Genomic DNA, 27574 nt, shown 5'->3' with positions numbered 1-27574 from the left:
CCTGATCAGTGGTCGTGAGTGTTAAGATGAGCTCCCCGCCCAGTGGCATGGCTCAGTGGTTGAGCATTGACCTGTGAACCAGGAGGTCACCAGGTTCGATTACCAGTCAGGGCACATGTCCAGATTTCGGGCTCGATCCCCAGTGTGGGGTGTGCAGGAGGCAGTCGATCAATGATTCTCCTCATCATCGATGTTTCTATCTCTCCCTCCCCCTTCCCCCTTCCTCTCTGAAATCAATACAAAAATATTTTAAAAAAATAAAAAGATGAACTCCCCTAGGTTCACACACCCTGCCTGTGGAACCAGGCCATGCCTGCAGAGGTGGGTCCTTAGAAAGGGGTGGGCAGGACATGCCTTTGGGACCTGAGGGGACACAGTCAAAGCTCAGGACTTGGCAGAGCCTTTTCCTTTAGATAAAAGATAGATACAAATGTATCTCATATGCAGTATATTATATATATGGTGGTATAGAAAGGATTTTGTTAGCATAGTGATCAAGGAGCTAGCTCAAATGTCATTTATTTCTTCTTGACAGAGCCCACACTGGACAAAGGCAAGCTGGTATTGTGATGACACTAATAGAATTGATATATATGAGTCAACCCGTTTTAAGAAGCATTGTTATGGGGAGTCCTTTGGCATTAAAGGAAACATGTTTATATAGAGAAGAGAGGAAATGGGCACATAGTAGAAATGATGGAGGGTGAGGCTCTCAAAGTATTCACAAGTTTGCCTTTGCCATTTTCCCTTAGTGCAAGAGGGACACGGAGATGTGGTGTGTATTGGAAACACAAGTCAACATTGGAGGCTGGAAATGGTGGAGGTTTTATACAAAGGTGGGCTGGCTGGGGCCGGAGGGAGCTGCAGTGTTCCAGGGTCCGGCCCCAGCTTACAAAGTGGGGCTGTACTCAGGGTCCAGGGCCTGATTCTCTGTAACCGAAGGTTCAGGAGGCCGAGGTATGCAGGACACCAGCAAGTCATCATGTCACAGGGAGAAACTACTCCCATAGGACTCATGCCCGCTTCCTGTTGTCATGACACCAGAGAGGCCAGATGATAACCTGAAGGCTATTTTGGCGACACAGTCAAAGCAGAGGATATTTAAGAGAGTTTGGGATCCAAGACCATTGCAACCCTCTCCCCTGGACAGTGCTGACTCAGGCTGAGTGCCCAGAATAACATGATGGAAAACTGGGCCATCGGAGCCAGACTATCTGGGGCTTGAGTCCTGACTCCACTGCTTCCTCCTGGGGTGATCAACATCACAGCGCCCAGTTTCTTCATCAGGGAAGAGTGTCTAACAATAGAACCCATCTCACAGGGCTGGTGTAGGGACTATGAAAGAGAGCCCATGGCTGTGCTTTGCACGTGATTTGTGATCATAACTGTCAGTTATTATTACATCCTCCCCTTTCCCTTGTCCACAGACTGTCTTCAGTTTCCAGGTGACCTATTGTTTAATTCTTTAGCTGTGTTAACACCATTGTTCTTGCTGCCACCTTAACAAATACTGTAGTTCAAGTGTCCCCGTAAGTAATCCTGGGAATAAAACTCCTTCGGTTTCCCACTTAAAGACTGTTGTGTCTACCGATGCATTTTGTGCTGACCGACATCCTTCTTTGTGGAGAGATTTCATAGCGAGCAGTTACGTTCCCACGTGTGTGTGTGGGAAGCTGCAAATACTGATAACAGATCGCCAGTGGCCTCGGGTGCTTCTTGTCGTGGACAGAGTGAGGAAGGTGCCCTGGGATGCTTCAGTCAGGGACTTGTGGGACGGGGAGAGAAAGCGGTCACTGCTTAGTGTCCCTCATGCCATCACTGCTGTGGCTTCTACAGGCATGAGTTTGAGGATGGATAAGGGCCAGCCATTTTTGTGTGTATAAATACACGTGTGTTTGTGTGCAAGTACCTGTGTGTTTGCAAGCTGAGGGCAGGGCTCAGGCTTGTGTTCAGGTGCTGATGGGGGTGGGACACAGGTATTAGCAAGTCCCTAGCGGGGCCTGGGTCATCATCTCCAGCTTGCCACGCGGTGAGGGTTTTTTTTTAAATTTTATTTTATTTTATTGATTTCTTACAGAGAGGAAGGGAGAGGGATAGAGAGCCAGAAACATTGATGAGAGAGAAACATCAACCAACTGCCTCCTGCACCCTCCCCCCCCCCAACTGGGGATGTGCCCGCAACCAAGGCACATGCCCTTGATTGGAATCGAACCCGGGACCCTCCAGTCCCCAGGCCAACACTCTATCCACTGAGCCAAACCGGTAAGAGTGAGGTTTTTTTTTTTTTTTTTGAGGTTTGCTTTTATTTGACAAAAAATAAAGCTACAGTTTCTGGTTGAAATAGATCTTTTTCCGGTGCTAATGGCTTTCTGAGTGAGCAAAGGAAAAAGATGTCGATACAATAATTACTTAAAATAAGCGCGTTTGAGTGGCTTCTGGCCGAGTGCTGGGATCTGATTTCCAAGCCAAAGCTTGAACCACAGGTCTGAGAAGCAGATCATTGGAAACTGGGTGGTGCTGGAAACCCCCAGTGCATGGGGTCCCTGCAAACATAGTTTGGTGATAAAATTAGAGACCAGTCTGACATGGGGAGACCAATTCAACTTCCTGTCGGTAGTTCGTTTAGGCTTTCAGGACACGGAGAAGAAGTCAAATATATGGTCTGAAATATAGACAAAGATGGAGCCGAGATGGTTTGGGGGTGCCGTAGGGATTGGTGGGATGTCGCCTGAGGGGTACACAGGGGAGGGGAAGGAAAAGATATGAAGTACTGAATCATATCTATTGAAACATGGCCAGGAAGCCCTCTGGGGCATTTGTGTTGAATACTATATTTTCTGTGATAGTCTTGAAAGGATAAAGCAGGGGGGAAGAATCAACACATGCAGAGGAAAATGAAACAATTCCACTCTGTGATGAGAAAACAGCAGGCTCGAAGTCCGTATAACCACGAGCCTGAGAGAGGAGAGGGCCGGGGACCGTGCCAGCACACAGTTGTCCATAGGTGCCACTCAGGTGCGTTCCTGATTGACAGCGCTGCCGAGAACCATGATTGATTACCCAGAGGCGCGCTGCCGCCCGCAGACATGCCTGAGCGCTGTGGCCACGCGTGTCAGGAAGACCTAGCTGCCTCCCCAATAACGGCGGAGGAAGCATTCATTAGTGCAAATATCAGTCTCCCTAGAAGCCCTGAGAATGAAGGCCCTGGAATGACAGGGCAGTGTTTTAATATCATGGGTAATGGATGCGGGTCGCAGCCAGTCCTCCCCAACCCAAAGGAAAGAAATCCGAGTGTAAACAAGCACAGAGGACCCCGGGAGGAGATATGTGAAGCGCATACAGACTTGCAATGGAAGTGCGTGGGGGGTACATGGCATGTGGAGGAGGGGAAATGATGACTGTGATGTTGGAGCTATATTTTAAGCTTGACATTAGCTTTCCTGCATTTCTGTGGGTTTCACAATTGCTATATTGTTGGAGGAAAAATGAGTAATACAGGTTTTTTTTTTCTTCTGGTTGACTAGAAATAAACAGATTTTTCTTTGGGGGCTATTATAATGATTATTCCCCAACAATATGCATGCATATTTAATTTAATTATATTAGTGGTGGTGGTGGTGGGGGGGGGCGGTAGTTATTTCAATCTATCGTACTCTCTTGGAAAGAGGCCCCGAGCTCTGACTTTAATATGCCCCTCTTGTTTGCTTAAATTGATTTTGAATATTACTGTGATTGTTTGGTTACGAATGTGCTTTCTCCTGGTTGAAATTAAGGTGGTACGTGAACCTCATATTCTTCTCATGGGGCTGCCTCCTTTTTGCTTTCCTTATTTATTTTTTTTAGTCCATGGAATCTGAAATGCAAATAAGTAAAAGCAAATGTCAGTGGGTAAGGTAAACAAGGGAGTTTCAACATGTCATAATTTGCTTTAATTAAAGTTGGAAAATTCCCCAATTTTCCAAGGAAACTCATTTGATTTCAATTCCAGGGAATCCACCCTAGCTGGCTGGGGCATGGACCTCAGTTACAGGCTCGATCCTCAGCGCTGGTTGGGCGCATGTGGGAGGCAACCAATTGATGTGTCTTTCACATCGATGTCTCTCTCCCCCTCTCCCTCCCTTCCACTCTCTCTAAAAGTCAGTGGAGCCCACCGGCGTGGCTCAGTGGTTGAGTGTCGACCTATGAACCTGTAGGCCATGTTTGATTCCTGGTCAGGGCACATGCCTGGGTTGGGGGCTCCATCCCAGTGTGGGGTGTGCAGGAGGCAGCCGATCAATGACTCTCTCTCTCATTGATGTTTCTATCTCTCTCTCCTTCCCTTCCTCTCTGAAATCAATAAAAAAATATATTTAAAAGAAAGGTCAATGGAAAAATATCCTCGGGTGAGGATTAGCAAAAAGCCAAAACAGAACAAAAAACAAACCCAGGGATCCAAATGGTTCCTGACATCTCTCAGCCTCAGTGTTCTCCTCTGTAAAATAGACGTAACAGTATCTCTCTGCCTCTCCCCTGGGAGAGTTTTAAGGATTAAATGAAATCAATGGAGCATTGCCATGTAATGCACTTTACTATTAACTTTATTAAAACAATAGTCAACACCTCCAGACCAGAAGCCTGGGGTTTACTCAGACCCCTGACCTGCTTGCAAGGCTTCAGTTACTTTCTTTAATTTCTCTTCCAATCTGAAAGGCTGTGCGTGGAGTAATTAAGAGTTGTAGAAGTTATGGCTGGACTGCCTGGGGTGAATTCCAGCTTTATCACTGCCAGCCAAGGGACACCTGCAAGTTATTTGTCTTCTGTGCCTCGGTTTCCTTATATGTAAAATAGGGATAACCCTACTTCTGCTTTAGAGGATTATTGTAAGGGTTAAATGGGCTAATATACTAACAACACTTAGAATACTGCATAGGAAATGCTACTTTAAGTATTTGCTAATATTTTTATAACATTCGTTTTCCCATTTCAACCGATCTTGCCTTTTTCTCTAGCATCTCCCAATCTTTTTATTACCTTTAATACCCTTCTCCACCACCTTGGCCAAGACTTTCTACAAGCCCTGAAGTCCGTCTGATTATTACACTGTATTAGTTATTTATCGCCGTGTAACAAACTACCCCCAATTGAGCAGTTTAAAACAGCAGATACTTATCTCACGAAGTTTCTCAGGGTCAGGAATCGGGGAGCAGCGTGGCTGGGTGGCTCTGGGTCAGGGTTTCTCCGAAGGCTGGAGTCAGAGTGTTGACCAGAGAAGCAGTCATGTGAGGGCTGGGCTGGGCTGGGCTGGGCTGGGGCTGGGAGACGTTTCCAATTTGGTCACGCACATGGCTGTGGCAGGAGGCCACAGTTTCTGGCAACGTGGGCCTCTCCACAGGGCTGCCGGAGTGCCCTCAAACCAAGTGATCCGAAGAGATCGAGGAAAAATCCATCTAAACTCAGAAGTGATATACCATCACTCCTGATGAATTCTATTGGTTTCATAGCCCAACCCTGATATACTGTGTGAGGGGACTGCACCTGGGCATGAATACCAGCAGGTGGGGCTCACTAGGAACTGTCTTGGAAATCGGTGAAGACATACATTTAATTTGTGTTTGATATTATTTCTTTAAGACCCTCCCTAACTGCTCTTCCACAATGGGTGCCCATGCACTGTCTCTAGAACTAACGTACCGAAGGCAGGGCAGCGTGGTGCAGCAGAAGGTGGGGCAGAATGTATAGGCGTTGGAGCTAGACAGAACTGGATTTGAATTCCTGCCCTCCTCACAAGCTCTGCGGCCATGAGCATTGACGTAGTCTCTCGGAGTCTCAGCGCTCTCATCTTAATGTGCACCTGGTATCATTGGGAGGATTAGCAATGATGACAGAGCCCAGATGCTGACTGTGCAAGCGGGTGTGGAATCTATGATGATGTGATTATTATCATCACGGTTAAGTTGCTAATGGTTCCTTAGTTCCATATAACCATTTGTTAAGCTCATTTAAACTGAGTAAAGGACTTTAAGGAGTGAACGAATTAAGGAATTTTTGGCTCCATGGTGGACTGGGTTAAAAAGGAGCTTTTCAAAAAATCTGTGTGTGTGTGTGTGTACGCGTTCGCAGTTTCAGTTTCACGTAACTCATGCACACAGCTTGCTTCTTCAGCCTACACAGTGACCCTCTGCAAGGCCTTCCCAGGTCAGCGAGTCTCAGCTACAGTTAGGGGTCCAGGTGGGGGCTGCGCTGTGTGGGAGGCATCCCTGAATGGCTGGTGGCGGTAGAAATGTTCACCATTCGCAGAGCCCCTAGCCGGCTTATTTGGGTGGCTTCCCTCAGTTAAATTCTGGCCCCGTGCTGGACCCGTGTTAAACGCATTGCGCATGTTCTCTCATGTAACCCCACGGTAAGCCTCGGTGACAAGTGGCATTATCGTAACTTGGTTTGAAGGTGAGGAATCTGAGGTTTAGCGACATGAAGAGACTTGCAAAAGGTGACACAGCTGATTGTCATCCACATAAACACCAGTTGTTCTTCCGTTAACTTCTCCAGAATCGAGCAGTCAATTGAACCAAAGCAAATATCTATAGTCCCAGGTTTGTTTCCCAGATGACCAGAACAGTCTCAGAACAAGGTCGCTCTCGGGGGTTTCCATGTGCCTCTCTGATGGAACCTAAACCTCTCCTTAGCGCAAGAAGCCAGATTGTTGTTCTTTCTTTTCTTTTCTTTTTTTGGAAGTGGCTGTAACACTTCACTTGCCATATGTGTTTTCATATACAAGTTGAAAATAACACTGAAACAACTAAGTAAGTGACTTGGAATTTTAAAGAGTCATTCTCTACACAGAATTCTCAGCATATTTGAGATGCCTCGTTCTTTTAAAAAATATATATATTTTATTGGTTTTTTACAGAGAGGAAGGGAGAGGGATAGAGAGTTAGAAACATCGATGAGAGAGAAACATCGATCAGCTGCCTCCTGCACACCCCCGACTGGGGATATGCCCGCAACCAAGGTACATGCCCTTGACCGGAATCAAACCTGGGACCCTTCGGTCCGTAGGCCGACAGTCTATCCACTGAACCAAACCAGTTAGGGCAAGAGATGCATCATTCTTGTAAGTATTTGATACACTTGAGATTTTATGCAGCCAGGACGCAAACCAGCCCTGTCTGGCTCCAAGGCCATGTGCTGTCTCTCGTGGAGTGCGTGGGACATCTGCCGGGCCCTGGCCGGCGGCCCACCTCCTCGCCCTGCGCAGCAATTGTGCTCCCCTCTCAGGCCCTGTGCTCCCCGCCTGCTGGAAGCCTGACCCTCGTGGGGTATATCATGGATGGAAATAAACACAGCTGGGCCGAGGCTTGAAAAACAATGTTAGAGATTTGTCTTTCTCTGGCTTTTTCTAGTTGCTAGCCTATTTATTTCTTGATTTTTTGATTGACAAAATTGCACCCTTTGAGATTCATTTGCTCTGAGGGTAGGTACACAGCTAAACAAAGACTAAAACAAAACGGCCCCAAATGGAGACGAGCGTATCTGAAAAGTGCAATCACCAGCCCAGCAGGCGCATTCAATTTGGGTGAGCTGTGAATATTCCACTCAGCGCCATTACAGAGGGAGCATTCTCTCATTCAACGGGGAATGGTGACGGGAATCTCACCTCCTCTCCCCATCAAAGCAGAGAAGGGCATTTTCCCCCTGCTACCCGCCTTCCTCTCCCCACAGCCCCACATACCACATACTGTCATAACAAAGCCCTCTGGGACTGAGATTCAGCAATATGCCATGCATTTTAAGATGCTGGATAGACACAAATGACGGAATGGACGAGCCTTGGAATAAGCGTAGTGGGCTCCTAAGCCAGCGCCTCACTTCTCAGGAGATCTTCTCAGTTTCCTCTTTTCTTTAGATGACTCGGCAGGAGTCAGCCACAGGTTGTCAAAGGAAAGGAAGGAGGTGGGTGATCAGAGACAAAGGTAGGCTCCCTCGAGTAGAAGTGTTGGGCAGATATTGGGTAGAGCTGTTTGCTGCTCTGCCTCTGACCTCCCAATGCTCAGTGTTAAAACAACTCTCACAGCTGAAAGGTTTTCTGAGGGAAAGGGGGTCTGGAGGCCTATGCTGGCCAGAAAAGGACCAGGTGCTGGGGCCTGAGGACTGAATCAGCAGCCGCAGGGCACCACGGACAGGCAACGTGTGCCCTGAGCTGGAGTTCACGGGCACTTTCATACGTTAGGTTTGGGGAAGAAAGATGTAAGTTCTGAAAGATTTACATTGGCTACAGATGAGGAGGGTGGGCGGGAAAAGGTGAAGCAGGGCAGTTCTAGGCTGGATGCATAGTCTGTAACAAGGAAACATTTGCTACTTTTGATGGCTGGTAGGCAGCAGTCGTGACCGTTTGCCCACAAGCAGCGTCCGGCGTCTAGTGGGCGGCTAATAGGCGGCCGGAAGGGTGATACAGAACTCCCACAGGCATTCAGGAGTGTGAGCAGTCTTTTGTCAGTTGTTCCACAGCTACTAACTGGTTAGCAATTCTTGTCTGTTTCTTACCCTCCGCCGTGCTGTAATTTCATGTAGGGCGCCTCAGAATTTTTCTCTTGTTACCAGTTCTGTGCATATTGGGGCTTCCAGGTAGCTGTGACGAGTTAGCTTTTGTTTGGGCCGCAGGATTACCATTCATTGTGGAGGTTTTCCTAGGAGGCATTTGCAATTATTGCAACTTGCAGCAAAATAACTGGGGTGGCTCCACCTCTGCACCTTTCCAGAAATTTTCGTTGACCTTAGCATTTCTCATTTCATGCGAGAAGAGGCATGATTTATGGGTCCTGCTTGGTTTCAGAATGTAGCTTAAAGGAATACATTACTAACAGGAGTCCTGAGTGCTACATTACCTATTTTTAGATAGGCGAATCTTAATTGGAAACAAAACAAATAGTAGGCAGAGGAAGAACGAAAGGGAAAAGTTATGCTTTCTTAACAGGGGAAAAAAAAACTTAACTGGGCGGGGGGGGGGGGGCGGTGGTTGCAAGTTTTTATCTTTAATGACATTTTCCTCATCAGTTTCTTGATGAATTGTGGGCTTTATTGTGTTGTGGGTCCAAGGTTTAATTTTTTATCTTCTCTGTCTTTTTGAGAAGAGGCACCTTAGAAGGCAAATATGTTTTCTTCTCGACCGAGCTAATTTTATCCCATTTCATTATCCTCCATTGATTTGCTTTCCTGGGTTTTGAATGAAGCTGAGATATATGGGGCTGTTTGGGTACGTTGTGACTCCTGCGTAAACACTAGCTGTGGATACTTTAATTTCTTTGAAATGGAGCGGTAAATTGAAAAGTAGAACAAAACCAAATAGTTGTAGTATTGGGGTCATTTCCCAGACGACTAGAATAGTTTCCGAAGAAGGTCGCATTAGGGATTCTAAGAGAATCTGCCCAAGGCCACACCCTTTCTTTCTTAAAATAAAATAAAATTGGCATAGCAACTTCTATTTGACACAGGTGGAATCAATCAAGTTGAAAACAAGAACAACAGAATTAAATGGCTTGGGTTTTTTAAAAGTTATTCTGCTCCACAGAATTCTCGGTGTACACGAGTTCTTGTAAGCGTTTAAACGATCAGGCTTTAGGGGAGAACCATTTTCATGCCGAGCCTTTCTCACTACCCGAGGTTCAGCTCAGTGGCGGAAAGGAAGGGGGCCCGAGAGTCGCAAAGAAAAACAAAAGGGAAAATTGGTTTGGAAAAGGTTTCTCCTTTTCATGTTGGGGGCTTGATGGGTTTGTTAGATGTGCATAAATGCCTCCGTGGGATGTTGCCTGATGACAGCATGGCTCCCACAGCTGTGAGAAACATGAACACAGTAAGGCTGGGTATTACTGACAAGGCCAGAAGCTGCACCAAACTCTAATGTTTCACAGGGAACGAGGTCTGAGTATTTTTACGGTAGAATGATTTCCACAAACTTGAAAGATTAAAATTACTTCCACAAGTCCTGTCCAAGACCTGAGTGGACTTACCCGAAAGACTGCTGCTTTGTCATCTCCAGACCTATTTCTGGCCCTGCAGGGAAGTGATGCAATTTTATTCATTTCTGTACACCCAGAGGAAGAGACCCAATTGTACTGAGTACCCGTTAGCTATTGGCCCAGGTGTTTTACTGAGGACATGTCTTTGCATCTGCTCAGTGTTGGGCAGTTGTCTTATTCTCCTCTGTGTCAAATGAGGAAGCAGAGACCAAACTCCATGCAGGATACCATTAGGTACTCAGTCCCTGGCAGGGAGGCGTATTGGTTGAGTGGGATCTCTAGAGCTAGCCTTCCGAAATCTGAGTCCTTGTATGCCAGTTACTAGCTGATTGATCTTGGGAAGATTACCAAGCCTCAGTTTCCCAACCATAAAATGGAGATGCACACAGTCATTTAATCAGCCTAGAAGGTGAGCAGCATATGCCATAATCCATATCTTGTGCTATTATATTATTGTTGTTATAGTTAAATGGACGAATGAATGAGTGAGTGGATGCTATTGTTAGGCCATGAACTGGAGAATAACTGCATACCCACATCCACCCCTGAAAGAGGTGGGGCCCGGTAGTTAGTAGCATTCCGTCCCTGTGTGTCCAGATGCAAGATGTATGGGATTGGAAGTGGGCTCTGGGAGAACCTCACCTGGGTCTCTTCATCTCCGTGGCCTGAGACTGTTGACTATGGGGCGCAGCTACAGTGTTTTGGACAGGTTCAAGCCTTGTACTGAGGAGAGGGCACAGTCTTCTCATTCCCACTTGCAAGTCCCAGCTTGGAGGGCAGAGCCTTCCAGCACAGTTATAGCCAACAGCTATAGTTATAAGCTTGAACCTATGGTCCAAACACTTGGCCCCACATGCCTGTGTGATAGCGTTCAGGTGCATGTAGTTGAGTAGGGTTAAAACCAATGAGAATGTTGTAAACATCTTGGTCACGCCCTTACTTTGCCTCATGGCATCAGCTATAAAATAAAGACATGGCTGTGGGTGTTGGTGCTGTCCATCAGAGGGGCAGCATCCCACCGAGACCCAGCTTTCATTCTCTTGTCTGTCTTTTCTAAGCCTTTCATCGCCCCCACTCAGGGTCACTGAACCAGGCTGAGCTGGCATGAGTATGCCATGACCGTGCTGGCTCCCCACATATGGCGCCCATCCAGGGACTGAGTTCTAGGACCAGGGACTGAGTTCTGGGACCAGGGACTGAGTTCTAGGACCAGGGACTGAGTTCTGTGACCAGGGACTGAGTTCTGGGACCAGGCACTGAGTTCCAGGAACAGGGACTGAGTTCTGGGACCAGGGACTGAGTTCTAGGACCAGGGACTGAGTTCTAGGACCAGGGACTGAGTTCTGCGACCAGGGACTGAGTTCTAAGACCAGGGACTGAGTTATGAGGAACAGGGCCTGAGTTCGGGCTCCCCACAGTTGACTGCTATTGAATTTAAATTCTTTTCTGTATGGCCTTCTTTGAGTTTGTTGAGCATGCACATTTTAATGGCTGCTTGACCCATTGTTGTTGCTGTTGATGTTTAATTTCATGGTAGTTTTGGCAGGAGAAAATCACTCCTTTTGAATGTGCAGAGGGCTTTCTGCAAGGTGAGGAGATGGTGGGAAGCCCTATCCTGGGGCACAGGATAAATAAAAACAATTTCCCGGAGTTAAAGCTCCTCTCTCCCCGAGGCTCCCTGGGTACAGTAGTTTGTTTTCATTATGTCTCTTACAAAGGCAGCACCAATATTAACAATAGGAACAAAACAGACGCACATTTTTTGCTTTCTAACATTGGAAAGTTCCTTAGGGCCCATAGACTCATTTAGGAAAATTCATGTGTGCAAAACTCATTTGCAAAAGCAAATAAAATATGTGATCACAAATGCTCTTTCCCCGACTGGCCTAGGGGGCCCACTGGAAATGAGTATGCGCCTTGACGGTTCCTCACGCAGCTGAGCTGACACAGGCCGCCAGTCTCCTCATCGAATGAACCCTATTGAGCCACTTGATGTCAGACAACTTGAATGATTGGAAAGCTTGGTACAGCTCAGCTGGTTGTTAAGTCACTGTAGTGATTCGTGAGTTTCCTTTTTGAAAAATAATATTCAATCTTCATGCCCTATGGCTTTGAACATATCTTTGGAAGTTCATTCATTAAGATGTCCAGCCAAGGAAACATGTCTGTGTTTAGTTAGGCTTGGTTTTTATGTCCCTTTGGATTGGTTGTTGCTGCTTTCTTTCCTGATAAAATTTTTGGCTGCAAGTATGATGGGTGACAGTGCCTAGGAAACCGGAATTGAGATCATTAGAAAAAAGGAAACCTTACTTGTAAACTATGTAGTACATAAGGATAAATGAAGCTACCAGCAATATGATTAAACCTCAGAGTCTTTGAGCTGCTTTTTCCATAGCAATTAAAGTATATGAAGCAGAGATGAAGTAAGATGAGTACCTATCTTCAAGATTGTCTGATGAACAACTGCAATTTTTCTCAACCTTTTAATCTGTGGCTTGTTTTGGCCTAATTGGTTGATTTACTTATTCCACAAACATTATTTACTGAACAGCTATGTATTCCAGGCTCTTCTCTGGGTGGCAGAGATATAAAAATGAGCAAAGCAAACAAATATCCCTGTTTTCGAGAAGCATATATTGTAATGGGGCAATAGATTTAGCAGAGTAATATTTTAAGAAATTTTACTTCTTTTTTACCCTTAGGTATTACTGATAGTATTTTGTTATAAACTTACTAGAGGTCCAGTGCATGGATTTGTGCACATTGAAAGGAAATTAATTAGAAGGTGGCTGGTGGGGCGGTACTGGATGAGATGGGCTGGACATGCCCTGGAGCCAACCTCCCCAGTCCCTCCCTGGCTGGCTGCACCTGAGGCAGCTCCAGGGTTCAAAGAGCGTCTGTGGAGTGAGTGGGGATCCCCCGGCAGGTGGGGTCCCTCAGCCTGGCCTGTGGGGATGGGGCCGAAACCGGCAGTCTGACGTCTGACATCCCCGGAGGGGTCCTGAAGTACGAGAGAGCACTTTGCAAAGTTGCTGTCACTCAGCAGCTCCTGCATTGAGAGTCTGCCCCCTGGTGGTTAGTTCGTGTCATACCTACCGGCCGGTCGGCTGGTTGGCTGGTCACTTAGCCTTTTATATATATAGACTGAGTGTCCATTATGGTCTGAATTCTGAAGTGTAATTTTATCAAATGTGGGAGCCTTAGAGTTTTCTCATGGACTCTTAGAAATCAGTAGGAAAAAAAAAGGCATTTGCTTTATGGTATAACTATGATGGAATCCATCCATTCCACTTAGGAGATTATATATATATATATATATATATATATATATATATATATATATATATAATTTTTTTTTCCTGGCTGTGGCCACATTGAAAAAAAAACCCATATATATTTTTATTGATTTTAGAAAGGAAAGGAGAGGGAGGGGGAGATAGAAACATCAACGATGAGCGACAATCATTGATTGGCTACCTCCTGCACGCCCCACACTGGGGATGGAGCCTGCAACTCGGGCATGAGCCCTTGGTGGGAATCGAACCCGGAACCCTTCAGTCTGCAGGCTAACGCTCTATCCACTGAGCCAAACAGGCTAGGGCATGGCCACATTTTTCCCAGTCTCAGGGACATAAGCCATCTTCCTGTTGGACACTCACTGACTACATGGCTCCACTCTGGAGATGCCTGGCTGCAGGTGGTACTAGTTCATGACGGTGGTACCAACCAGCAGAGTACTGGGTCACACTGTGGTTCCCAGCTAGAGTAAGAGTCATAAGAACTGACTGACATTTCTGCACACTGCTGTGTCACCTCAGTTGTAAGACATGTAACAAACAGCAAATTTTGTGAATGCTAAATGTTTCTTTTAAATTAAATTAGGCCAAAATAAAGATTATTCTATAATAATGTTAGAATAATGCCAACATCGCTGTTCTATACTCTTCTGTGCTTTCTTGGATGGGCAGGGAAGACGATGAATTACAGATAGCTCCTTGGGGATGGTGTAGAATTCAGGGTATGCTCATTGAGGAGCGTGGCACATTCGTCTCATAGTTCAAGGAGCAACAAAGATAGAGACCTCCTGCCTTCCTTTCCCCATAATCTTTCTCCAGAGGCTCTCGCAGGCTGAGCCTAGGAGGACCTGCTGATTGTTAGTGAGTTGCAAAGCTGATGGAACTTCACATTCACCTCCTCTCCGTTTCCCGCTGCCATCCCCAGGTGGAAATGTCAATCAAGAGAGAAATGTCTAAGATGGGGAAGGAGCGAAAAGATGAGGCAGCGCTGAGAGAGACAGTCTATTCCAGGCAGATGAGCCGCTCTTGAATAAGTCAGGCGTCTCCTGCCCCTAGGAACACAAAATGAAATAAAAGAGAAAATGCGTTCACCCCTAACTATTTCTATCAGATTCACCCGTCCCCTTAACCAATTCTCTGTTTACCTTCTGCTCTGTTTGGTCCTTGCCACCAAGGAAGTCCAGCTGTTTTCAAAGAACATAATCCACGTTGTGTCTCAGCCAGTCTGATCATCTTGATGTAAATACTATCAATTGCAGCCTGTCACATCTTCCTCCACTGAGTAAGTGCATTGCGTGCCGACACCGGAGCTTCTCTAAAGATAACACAAGCAGAGAAATTGCATCTCACATTAGGCGTGCTCACAGCAAGGGCTCCAGCAGGCCGCCAGGACACACCCCATAATCACATCTTTCCCAACCCCACCAAATTAAAAAAGACACATAGAAGGAAAAGAGATTGCTGTTGGACCTGCTGGGGGAGAGGATCAAATAGTCAAATCAAATGAAAGCATTGTTGCTTATTCACCTGGCTGTGTACAGAACCCCAGCATTTCCGCCTCAGCGGGGTACGCGTCCCTGGATTCCAGTGTCAGAATGGCTTTGTTGAACAGCTCTGCTCTAACAAGCTCAGGGCTTCCGTAGCAGAACTGTCTGTACCTGCTCCCCCTCTGGCCCCGCCATGAGGTTTGTCTGTGCACTTTCCAGTCTCTCCTCGCTGCAGGGACAAGACAGATGTTTCAGAATCACCCCGCTGCCTCAAGGAAGAGTGGGGTTTAACCTTCCAGGCAGAAAGGGGCCTCCCACGGCCTGTAGTGTCTTCTTAGAGAGTTCTTCGTCATCTCTGAGTAACATCGGGCACCAGGGAGCTTTTCCCATTGTCAAGCCGCAATCCCCACCGTGACCGCTTCCGTCCTCTTCCTGGTACATCTTGGTGAGCACTGGTTCCCTGTGGTGTCTATAAGGCCTTTGCCTTCCTTGGCCAGGGGGTAGGATCTGCCGTGAGCGGAAACCTCTGAGAGTGACATCTGTTTTTCTCCGGTGACTTAGAGATCTGTGACTAATAATCGTGGTAGTTGTTGAGAATTCCAGATCCCAATGAATTCCATTTAAATGGAGGAACTCCCTAGGGACCTGATGATAATGTTTAGGTATAATGAGTTTCTTGAAGAGTCTCATCTTGTTGGGGTTTATACCGACATCAGATGGTTTTATTTTCCCTGCTCACTGCGCTCCACTGTATTGTGTTGAATCCTACTTTCCTGCTGGGGAGCTAGTTTCCTAGCAACGTCTAATTTCCTGTCATTTTCAATTATTAGTGCAGTCTCATTTGGGTATTTAAGACCTAGTCCCGTTCATTTAAAAAAAGATTAATATCAAACTTGATTCAACGTGTATCCCTCCCCCCACCCCTTGTTATTGGTAGTGTGTGTGTGCGCTCTGCTACCGAGACACCTTTTCCTTTCTTCTAGGACCTAGTTCCTCTGGAGCAGGGGTTCAGGAGGAAGGGGGGCAGTTGAGGGGTTTTTATCGGATTGTTAGAATGTCATAGGCGGACAGGCCGGAGTCCACATCACCCTGGTTCAGACAGACTCTTTCCGATGGGGTGATCTCTGTTGAAATGGTCTCTGCACAGTGTTCTATGCAGTTTTCTTGGGGCGAGACCATTCCCTCCACCCCCACCCCTGCAGCTACGCACCCCCTTGACCTTGCCAGTGGTCACACCTCCAGCCCCTCTCCAAGGCGGGCACCACAGCTGGGCACTCCCCACGCACCTGCCCATCAGTGCCTCTTCTTCAGGGGTGATGGGACCCTGGGTATTCTGCCTCCTAAGAACTTAGCAAACTGGAGGGGTGAGGCTTCACCATCTTCCTTCTGGCACACCACATTGGATCCCATGGAAATCTCTAGATTTCGCTGGGCAGCAGGATCCATGTTTACAGGAACCCCTCCTTCCCACAGCCTGCCAGACTCCCAGGCTTCCAGACACAACCCCAGGACTGGCTCGCTACTGCTCCCTCTGCGGCAGCACCAGGGACCGCCTGTGCCCCTGCTGTTCAGCATGAGTCCAGTGGGCCACGTGATGCCAGACTCCACTTCTAGGGCATCCGCAGACCTTGTAAAGGGTTCTCGTGGCGCAGCCCGCCCTCCTCATTCAGGGAAGGGGAAAGAACCGGCCTGTCCCTCGACCCCTGGCCTCCTCACCGCCCTACACATCCCTGGTTCTCTGTTAAGACTGGTGGGTGGGGTCTGGCGGGCAGGGTGATGGAGAGGACTTTGTGGGCGGTAGGGCTATTTCTGCTGCTGCTTAACAAGACCTCCAGGGAGATGGTTGGCTCCAGCTGCTGGGGCTTTCTCTAGAACGTGGAGTATTTAAGTGGCTTTAGTTTTTGACCAGAGGAGTGTTTTAGGACATTGAAATATATGCATTATAATGTTTATCCGCAGACAGGTACGTAATGATACATGGGTGTGTATCCTAGGCCCTAAAAAGGCCAGGACACTGCTCTGTCATCTTTTTCACATACGAGTCACAAAACCCCATGAATCCAAAGTACAAGCAAGTGCCATAAATTCTGATTTTCTCCATGACTACAAATCTCAAAGTGCAGAGGAAAAGAACACAGGTGTTCCTGCATTCCTTGTTCCCTAAGCACAGGTTTATTCTGCAGGGGAACCCAGCACTACATCCCTCTCTTACTGAGAAGGTTCAATGAGTGAATAAATAGGAAAGTATCTACAAAATTATGTGATCTACAAATATACATGAGCATCATGATTACATATCATTGTATATGCGATTTTTACATATGAACACACACACCCACAAACCTTGTTTTAGTTTGGCATGTGAAAGTAAGTTGGTGCCTAGAATACCTTTTTTTTTTAAAAAAAATATATTTTATTGATTTTTTGCAAAGAGGAAGGGAGAGGGATAGAGAGTTAGAAACATCGATGAAAGAGAAACATCAATCAGCTGCCTCCTGCACACCCCCTACTGGCGATGTGCCCGCAACCAAGGTACATGCCCTTGACCAGAATTGAACCTGGGACCCTTGAATCCGCAGGCCGATGCTCTATCCACTGAGCTGAACCAGTTAGGGCTGGAATACCTTTTTTATTTTATTGGTATGTACTAGTCAATCAAGTCTCCAGCCAGACTGACTGAGTGGTAAACTTGACACTATGATTCTAGGCAAATAGCTTAATCTCTCTGCGTCTCAATTTCCTCATCTGCAGATAGAGATAATAATAGTGTCTACCTCATGGAGTTGTTGGGAGAGTCTAATGGGTTAATTCATATAAAAACTCTTAGCTTTACAAAATTGTCTGGCACCACAGTCAGCTCTCAAAGATGAGCTAATATTATATCCCTGTATTAACTCCCTAGAGAAATGGGAAATTTCATTTTTTTCTGTATTTTGGATATTTTAAATAGAAATTAAATGGATAAAACTAGCCTTTCCTTTGTGGTGAAGCTGATTTTTAAACATTTCCCTTAAAGATGACCGGGGGAGGGTGGGGTCAGAGCAGTGTGAGCAATCTCGTGATGGGACGGGCAGTCAGACTTACCTGCGGTCGATCCAGGTAGCAGTGCAATGCGGCAGCAGCCATTCACTCAGAAGAGCAGGCTAGTTAGCTACTCAGGCAGGACAAACAAGCAGCAACAAATGAGAATATTCATGACCATCTGCATGTCCAAGATTGCAACACCAGGCATTCATTACTGAGTGACAGATCTGTGCGCCTTTCTTTCTCCCCTAACTCACACTTGTTTTCCTGCTGCTGCTTCCTGTGGGACATAGCCCGCTCCCCTCTGAAACGCGGCATGTTTGCAGATTGGTGTCAAAGGGAAAAGTTTGACCTAACGATTCTTTTCAAATGGCTTCTCAATATTTCATTTATCGTTTCAGCCTCATCGCTTTCTTACCTTCCGACTGTGCACAGCTCTGATGAGCTGTATTGGCTTACCCGACTCAAATTGATTTTGTTGAATTTCCTGGACCGTTTATATATTTATTTCCTATGTCCTTTCTATTTTTTTTTTTATCTGTCCATTTCAAGCTTTCATTCTGAACTCATGCAGATGCTAAGTCTTAGCAGTCTTGACCTTCTCAGCCAATATTCACCAGGTTGTAATTTATTTGCTATCAGCAACCAGATTTAAACAGTGCGAATCTTGTTCTAATTTGGTTTGTATCAGCCCTCCTCTTGGTAGTTAGAAAAAGCAAATGTTAATGTCTGGTTCTCTCTTCCGTGTGTGCTATCCCCTCATCCTTCATGTACTGCAGTTAATAAAAAAGAGAAATTTGGGCCCTGGCTGGTGTTGCTCAGTGGTTAGATCATCAGACTGCGCACCAAAGGGTCGTGGGTTTGATTCCTGGTCAAGGACACATACCTGGGTTACAGGTTTGCTCCCCTGCCCCTGGTCAGGGAGTATGCAGGAGTCAACCAATTGATGTGTCTCTCTCACATCGATTTTTTCCCTCTCTCTCTCCCCCTTCCTCCCTTCCTTCCACTCTCTCTAAAAAGCAATGGAAAAAAATATCCTCAGGTGAGGATTTAAAAAAAAGTTGAGGCAGTGGGAACCACAATTTTACCTGAATTTTAAACAGAAATCATTTTGGCAAGAACACTGAGTATGTAGAGGGTGGGGGGCAGGGGGCAGTTTGCGAGCCTACTCTGGCTGTAGTTCTCTTTCCCCATTTTACCTCTGGGCAGGGCTGGAGGGGTGGGAAGTGGGGAGGGCTGTGGGGGAGGTCTCAGCTGGTGGAAGATGCCCCACAGCATCCCTGAGTGTCTGCTGCTGCCTGGGCACATGCTCCTGTGGTGGCTGCTGACACAGGCGGGATTGTGTGGCCTGCTGAGGTAGAATTCCTAGTTTTCTGTGTATATATTTGGGCTTCCATACATTGTGTGCGTATATTTGTTGACTTCAGGGGCAGAATTTCTGAAAAGTGGCCAGGGTAGGCAGAGGGGAGCGCTGCAGGTAGCTGTTGAGCATGTCGTGAGAGGTTTTCTCAAACCCTAATTTTACTTTCCAAACAGGTATTTTAATCAGAGGCTAAATTCAGATTCTGGACCCTCAAGCAATAGTTTGCAAAAGCTCATGTCTGTGTTCCCTTCCAGGTTGTAGCAGGAGCTATGCTCCCTCCTCATGGCTGCTGGCTACTGTTAGAACAGCATTTCTTTCCCTCCTTTCTTCCTGTCGTGAACTTGCAGGTCATACCTGGCCAACAAAGTTCAGCTTACATTGTGCCTCCTCCAGGAAGCTCTCCCTGACCACTCCAGTCCAGGGCCACCTCTCAATAGTCTAAACCAGGCATCAGCACATGCTGTCTGTGGGCCAGGTCTAGCCCACTACCTGTTTTTGTAAAGAAAGTTTTATCAGAACATAGAGCTATGTACCTGAGACTAATACAAACTAATATTGCATGTAAACTGCAACTGAAAAATAAAATGCAAAAAAATATGGATAATATTAAGAAAACATATAGCTACATTCATTTGTTTATGTACTGTCTAGGGCTGCTCTCAAGATCCAATGATAGAATTGAACAATCGTGACAGAGACTATATGGCTCACAAGCCTAAAATATTTACTTTCTGGTCCTTTACAGAAAAAGCTTGCTGACCCCTCTCCTCCACTGAGGGGCTTAATGTGCACGTGTCTCAGCATGATGTGTAATAAATGCTCCTGTTTTGCAGTTTGCAAAACTCCTAGTTTTAAACTTAGCATAGTCTTTTAGTATTTCTCAGACGTTTTTCACACTGGACAAATATTCTTAAAATTACACTTGGAGATTGGGGTGAGTTCCCCACACGGGACAGAGAACCCACAGGCAATTTTATTTTCAAGTAACAACATTCATTTGTTATTGTTGTCAGGCAATTGCCGATAAGGCTCTCAGAGCATAGCTTTGTACCGAAACCATTCCTTCCAACCCAGAACTCTTACTTGTTACTGATCTCAGAGTGAGAACATAAATCTTATCAAATTTCCATAAGGACAGGGGAAGCTGTAACTTAATCAAACCATTCATATGGAAGTCTGAAAGCACAATTTTAGAAGGTTAGCACTTAACTCTAAAAAATAATACTGATGGGCCCGGCTGGCGAGGCTCAGTGGTTGAGCGTCGACTTATGAACCAGGAGGCTACAGTTTGATTCCCGGTCAGGGCATATGCCCGGGTTGCAAGCTTGGTCCCCAGTGGGGGGTATGCAGGAGGCAGCTGATTGATGATTCTCTCTCACCATGGATGTTTCTGTGTTTCTCCCTCTCCCTTCCTCTCTGAGATCAATAAAAATATATTAAAACATAATAATAATACTGATGGGATCCTTTTAGACACTCAGGTGTCCCATTTTGTAAGAATCTGACTTGCGATAGGTGTGAAGGTGAGCATACACTTAAGTCAGTGACCCAGAGCTGGAATCATTCATTTGTCTTCTCTCCTGCCTAGTGGCCAGCCCATCCCCAGGGTGGAGTACACAGAGGAAGAAACGAAAACTTGGGGCGTTGTATTCCGGGAGCTCTCCAAACTCTATCCCACCCACGCCTGCCGGGAGTATTTGAAAAACTTCCCTCTGCTGACTAAATACTGTGGCTACAGGGAGGACAACGTGCCTCAGCTTGAGGATGTCTCTGTGTTTCTGAAAGGTAAGGCTTCACACAGGCTTCCGTCCCGGCCAGCATCCTCATTTGCCCTCCAAGGACACCCATGTCCTCCTCTGACTTGGGTGACCTGAATAACCCAGGGTGAGCTCTGCATGTCAGGGTCCTTAACGTAGCACATCTGCAAAGTCCACTTTGCCACGTAAGGAAACATATTCACAGGTTCAGGGAGGGGATTAAGGGCCATGGCTTTTTTTGAGGACCATTATTCAGCTTACCATGGCCTCTTAAGTATTGCCACTCTAGCTTTGTGACCCATTGTGAACACTCTTTTCTTCCCACTCCAATGCTACCACTCAAGTTGAAGTCCCCTTCACTTTATAACCTCGACGCCCATGTCCTCTCCCCTCTCCTCCCCTGTCCACTGCTTCCAGATAAAGCTCCCTATCGCACGACTTTCTGCCTGGCATCTCTGCTCAGAAATATCAGTGCCTCTCCTTTGTTTTATTGGGGTTGGCAAACTCCCCCCGCCCCCCCGCCCCAAAAGGCCAGATGGTAAATATTTTAGGCTTTGTGGGCCGAGAGGCAAAATGAAGGCTCCTATTTAGGTACTTCTATAACCATTTAAATATGATGGTTAAAGAATGTAAGAACTGTTTCTAGCTCACGGGTGTACAGAAACAGACTGCCAGCGAGATTTGGACTACAGGCCATAGTGTGCTGGGTCTGGTTTACATGGTCAAGTTCTGAATTGCTCAGCCTCAATTCAAGGCCCTGACCCAGCTTTCCGAGTTTGTCTCCTGCTATGACTGAGCTGCTCACAGTCCTCTGTTCCAACTGTGGGCCCTCACACCTTTGCTCAGGCTCTGCCCCTGGCTAGACAAGTCAGCCCATTTTCACCTACTCAGATTCTACCTACTCTTTGAGGCTCAGGACAAATCCTGCTCCTCTATGAATCCTGATCTAACAGCCTTGCTGAGCTCTCCTAGATCACGTGAGTATCAGGAGGGAGGTGGGTGTGGTCTGACAGCTGGTACGCTGAGCACCACACCCGGCACCAGGGAGGGTGAGCACCACCCATGGTGTGTGTTACTGAGGGACAGAGATGGGGAATCAGCTTTTGTTATATTGTTTAACTAGATTACATTTCCCCTAAAGCCCTGCCTCTGACGTGCCCTTCTTTGTTTCCCACGGAGCTATGTGCATATTACATATTTACCATGGGCCTGATTGCTCACCTACGGGGTTTGCTTCTTACTGCATTGTTCTCAAACCCCTGGAATTGGAACACCATCCCACGAGTTTTGCCATATCTGTCTCCCAACTTAGCATTTGTGTTGTGAGAGGTGGCATAGCGTATAGCACGGATCCTGGAGGAGCCTGCGTGCTGCCGGCTCCTAGCTCTGTGGCCTGAGATGAGTTACCGCACCCGCTCTGTGCCTCTGGGTTTCTTCTCTGTGAATGAAGATAATACTATTATCTAGCTCACGAGGGTTGGGAGGGGAAACTAACCAATATAACTTAAAGCCCTAACATTATTGCTCGACACACATTAAATGTAGCGGAGTCTTAGTGATTATTACTATTATTGTTGTTGTTATTGTTTTTATTGCTGTTTCTCATGACCCTTGGTGAACTGGATACTGGGAGTGTGGTTTGCATCACTCATTGGTTCATAGCAAGCACAATGTCAGTGTTTTTATTGCTTTTAATCGACTGACTTTTAAAATATCTAATTTATTTTAAAAGAACACTTTTTAAGCAATGGTATCCACAAATTCAAAGTTCTTGCTGTGATAGGTATATCTTTTTAACAATTTATATAAAAATAAAGTACATAACTATTAAAATAAAGACTGTTCCTCTGTGTACCACAGTCATGTCCCCCATGAGTGGGACGCACTGGCTTAATGGATACAAAATAGAAAAAGGAGAAATTACACTCCATCTTTTTGATATCCAATGGGGAGCAATCCAAAGCGGAAGCTTTGGCATGAGGGTAATACTGTTAGAATGAGGGGTCTGAGGCGGCCTGAGGACAGTAATGTCCACGCAGACACCAGAAACTCCACGGAGACTGGTTCTATAAGCTTAATTGCTTTTTGTCCTTATAAACCATTTCTGGACATTCTAAGGTGCTCTCGTAATGCGGGGAGGTTTTCAGAACGGGAGCCTTTGTGTGCTGGTGTCCGAGGGAAGACAGGCCTTCCTGTGGTAAATGCTCTGGGCCTTGACCAGGAAGAAGCAGGAGGCAGCCCTTAACCGAGACCCTGACGACCCACCCACAGCCTAACTGAGCTGGCAGCATAGAGCGGTTTCATAGATTTTATTATATTCTGCTTATTTGATTCCCTCTTACTATAAACCAATAAAGCATGTAGGGCTTTCATGTGCCTCTTCAAATTGGAGTAATTGATGTGACTGTTTTCATAATATCACAGAAACAATAATACAGAATGAAGGAGTTAGGTGGTATTGACAGTAGGAAGCTGGGATGTGAATTGATTCCATGAAGCTAGTGAAGGGAGTAAATGAGCTGTTAACTGACCACATACCCGAAGGAGGGATCCCTACCTGGGGGACGAAGGGAGGAGGGTTGGGGTGGGGTGTGGGGGTGTGGGGGTGGGGGGAGGTGGTTTAGAAAGATACCAGGTAATACGTGGTAAACATCACTTTAGATTGTAATCCTCTCCTGTGTATTTGAGCCTTCTGGTCCTAAATTGGCTTCTGTATTTAAATCCTTCAATCTTTTTTCACCTTTTCTTTCCATTTTCATAGATGTCTTGTTCCCCTAGAAACCATCACTCGACAATGTAGTTTAGTAATCAGAAGCCACTGACGTGATAGCTGTTAGCAGTACGGTTGACCCTTGAGCAATCCAGGGGCCCCCTGCACAGTCGAAAATCACATGTAACTTGACTCTACAGTTGGCCCCTCCCATCCCGGATTCAAACAACTGTAGATCAAACAGGATTTTTGATCTGCGGTTGGGAAAACCCGGCGGGGACTGTGACAATAGGTTTTTTGATCGCAGTTAGTGGAATCTGTGATTGTGAAACCTGCGGATAGAAAGGGCTGACTGTATTTATTGAAAAAAAATCTACATGTAAATGAACCTGGGCACTCAAACCCGTGTTGTTCAAGGGTCAACTGTGTATGTCATTCAATTGTCAAGAGGTGTAGGACCTTGATTACTTTGTTTCCAGAACACCCTTATAAAAAACAGAAAGCCCTGGTTGGCCCAGCAAGTCCTGTCGGTTTAGCATTTAGTTGGCTCTTTCTGTTGCCTCTTTAGAAAGATCTGGCTTCACGGTGAGGCCGGTGGCTGGATACCTGAGTCCGAGAGACTTCCTGGCGGGACTGGCCTATAGGGTGTTCCACTGCACCCAGTACATCCGGCACGGCTCGGACCCCCTCTACACCCCAGAACCGTGAGTACCCACACGGGGAGCCTGGGCTGGCGGGAGTCACCACACTGAAGTGACCAGGCCCTCTTTCCCCCCCCGACTTCACCCTTTGGCCAGTGAGGGGCACAGCACTCACCTGAGAAGGAAGAGCTTACTGGATGCTCAGGCTCCTCAGCTGGGCACACGGGGCCTCTGAGAGTCACGTGTAGCTTTCATAAAGCCATGGTCCATATAGACAACGTTTCATTGAAAGAAACGCGGAAATTCCAATAATCGGGATAATTCCTACCTTGCAGGCTCTGCTCTCATCAACTCATTTAAAAAAATGTGTATTTTTTAATTGATTTCAGAGAGGAAGGGAGAGGGAGAGAGTGATAGAAGCATCAATGATGGGAGAGAATCATTGATCGGCTGCCTCCTGCACGCCCTCCCCCCACCCCGGGGATCGAGCATGACCTCCTGGTTCATAGGCCGATGCTCAACCACTGAGCCACACCAGTCAGGCTCATCCACTCATTTAATCCACATGGCAAACCTATGGAGTAGGTACTGTTATCATCTCCACTTTTACTGATGAGAAGACACAGGCAGGAGAGGCAAAGCGAACGTTGGCATGCGTGCCTCTTGCAGGAGCAGGCTCCTCTCACACTCACCCCCCCTCCTGTGGTCCTCACATCACCCCCAAACTCAGAACTCTGTGCCATGCTCTCCCTGCCATCCTAGTTTTCTGCACGCTCCTCCGCCCTACCCACCCCCCTCTAGATTCATATGGCGTTTGTGATTCTTCTTGGGCTCTGTCAGGTTTCCTCAAGGGAATTCGTCTTTGGGATTTTATCCTATCTCTCCTGGACAGTGGGTGGGCTAGGTGTGCAGAGAGAAGTGAGTGTGTGGGCTAGGTGTGCAGGGGGTGGGCTAGGTATGTAGTGGGTGGGCTAGGTGTGCAGTGGGTGGGCTAGGTGTGCAGTGAGTGGGCTAGGTGCAGAGAGAAGCGAGTGATGATGCTATGCTGTTCTATCATGGGGACCCGAGGGCAAGCTGTGAACCCCTTCTTGTTAATCACTTGGCCTCATGACACATGGTGTTGTACACTCTCTCAGTGTAAAACACCGTAGGTCCTTTTCTCGAACTTTCTGAAATTTCCACTGCCTTCAAGGTGAACAGTGTTTGTCTTCTCTGGCAAACATTCTCTCACCATCCTGTGCACAATCACTCCTTCAGAAAATTTGCCATTCATTCTCCTTATTACCCACCTGTTCCATGTATTTAACCATGCTAGCTTTTAACATGTTAAACTGTGTCTTACTGCTTCCCAGAAAGTGTAAAGTACTCGAGTGCTCTGAATTATACTTCTTTTTGTGCTTCCAACAAACATTTATTGGAAGACTACTATGTGCTTGGGTAGTCTGGGGACAAGACAAGGTCCCTGCCCTCCTGGAAGGATGGGAGAGACAACGGACAGCATATACTAGTAAAGAGAGCAACGATTTTCCACCCTTTCTACCTCGTGGCACACATAAACTAATTACTAAAATTCTGCGGCACACCAGAAAATATATTTTTTGCTGATATGACAAAAAATAGGTATATTTTTTGATTTGTTCACAGAGAATGGCTATTGTTGTATTGGCTGTCGTCATTTTTTAAAGTTGACAGTCAACGGGAAGAGAGGTCGGTGCCCTTGACTAGGTATTGCATGTTTTAAAAATTCTTGTGGCACACTGGTTGAAAATTGCTGAGATAGGTAGATAATATGGTAGCAGGTAAAAGTGCGGTGATGTGCTCAAAATGCTATGAAGACAGATAAAGCAGGTGATGTGAGATGCTTTTTTGGATTGAGTCATTAGGGCAGCCTCTTGGGAGGTGACATTTGAGTAGAGACAACACTGTATCACGGGGAACGTTCCAGATGGAGAGAGAAGAGCAAAAGCAAAGACTGAGGTTGGGAGCGGTCACTGCCTCCCTGTGCTCCATTCAAATGAGTGCCTCATCCTAATTTTAATCTAATTTGTTACCCATTTGTAATAATGTGATTTATAATAAGAAATGCATATTTGGCCTTTGCCCCCATTTCTAGTACAGAGCTTCTAAAACCTTTGAAAATTTCCTTGGTGAGAGAGAGAATGTCACGTGTTATATTCATGAGGTAGCTTTTGGAAAACCCTTAGGTCATCTAACAAAGTAAGCTGGTTGTCAGGGGAACCAACCCTGATTGGAGGGTTGGAACTTTAAGACCCCTCTCCTGGCCTCTGGGAGTGAAGAGGGTTTGGAGGTCGACTCTGTTGCCAATGGCCACTGATTTAACCGGTCATACCTGTGTACTAACCCAACAGGATGGTGTTCAGAGAGCTTTTGGGAAGCTCTTCACCCCACCCACATACATGCCCCACATGTTGCTTCAACTGGATGCTCATCTGTATGTTTTATCATATTTTAAAAGATAATATACCAGTAATCTAGTAAATAAAATGTTTCTCTGAGTTCTGTGAGCTTTTCTAGCAAATTAATCGAACCTGAGGAGGAGTTCAAGGAAATTTCTGGTTTATAGCCAGTCAGTCAGAAACATAGGTAACAATACCTGGTGTCTGAGGCCCAAGGCAGTGGTTATTGGAGCCTCCAACCTAAAGCAGGTTGGGCTAGAGCACCAGCGACAACCTGGACTTGTGTACCTGGGGTCTGAAGTGGGTGGGGAGGGCAGGCTTGTAGGACTGAGCCTTTACCCTGTGGAACCCAATGCTGACTCTGGGTAGATAGTGTCAGCATGGAGTTAAGTTGTAGGACACCCAGCTGGTGTCTGAGAATTGCTCCTTGTTTGCGGGAGTGGCCCCTCTCCAATGTTGGGATTGGGGCCAGGAACCCAAACGACCACTGTTGTTCAGGCCACTGGGGTTGTCACTTTACTTATGATGCTGTTTTACTTCAATAATCTTGTGATTAACGGGCTGCCATGGTCTCACTGGGAGCAGAGAGCCCTTGGAGGTTTAAGCAGTTAAGTAGCTGATGGTGGAGCGAGTGGGCAGAGATTGGAGTTGAGCCTGCGAAGTCCCCTCCTCCTTTTAGGTGGGCATGGAGCTCACTGACCAGGTGGGTCCCTACAGAGTCTACATTGTTTTTTTTTTAAGCTCCTTTCAGCTTCCCTGAAAGTGTTTTCAGGGTAAACAAAGGTTACGTATAGGACTCCAGACACTTGGAAAAGAAATGCTTCTTAGAGTGGAGTGAGGGCTCAAAGGAGTGTTGTCAGAGTTGGAAAGGCAATCTCTAAATCTAG

The 27574-nt window shown here is 46.4% G+C and overlaps 1 protein-coding gene across 1 annotated transcript in view; it reads left to right on the top strand.

The window, feature by feature from the left end:
• TPH2 (tryptophan hydroxylase 2) overlaps positions 1–27574 on the top strand; it is a 98612-nt gene that overhangs the window by 12541 nt on the left and 58497 nt on the right. Inside the window, exons 6-7 of the mRNA XM_036301652.1 lie at positions 20751–20947; positions 24198–24333. Coding sequence (XP_036157545.1) covers positions 20751–20947; positions 24198–24333 — 333 coding nt within the window. The remainder of the gene's footprint in view (positions 1–20750; positions 20948–24197; positions 24334–27574) is intronic.

This window comes from Myotis myotis, unplaced genomic scaffold, assembly GCF_014108235.1.
Source record: "Myotis myotis isolate mMyoMyo1 unplaced genomic scaffold, mMyoMyo1.p scaffold_m19_p_3, whole genome shotgun sequence".
NCBI lineage: Eukaryota > Metazoa > Chordata > Mammalia > Chiroptera > Vespertilionidae > Myotis > Myotis myotis.
This window is presented reverse-complemented; position numbering and strand designations above follow the sequence as displayed.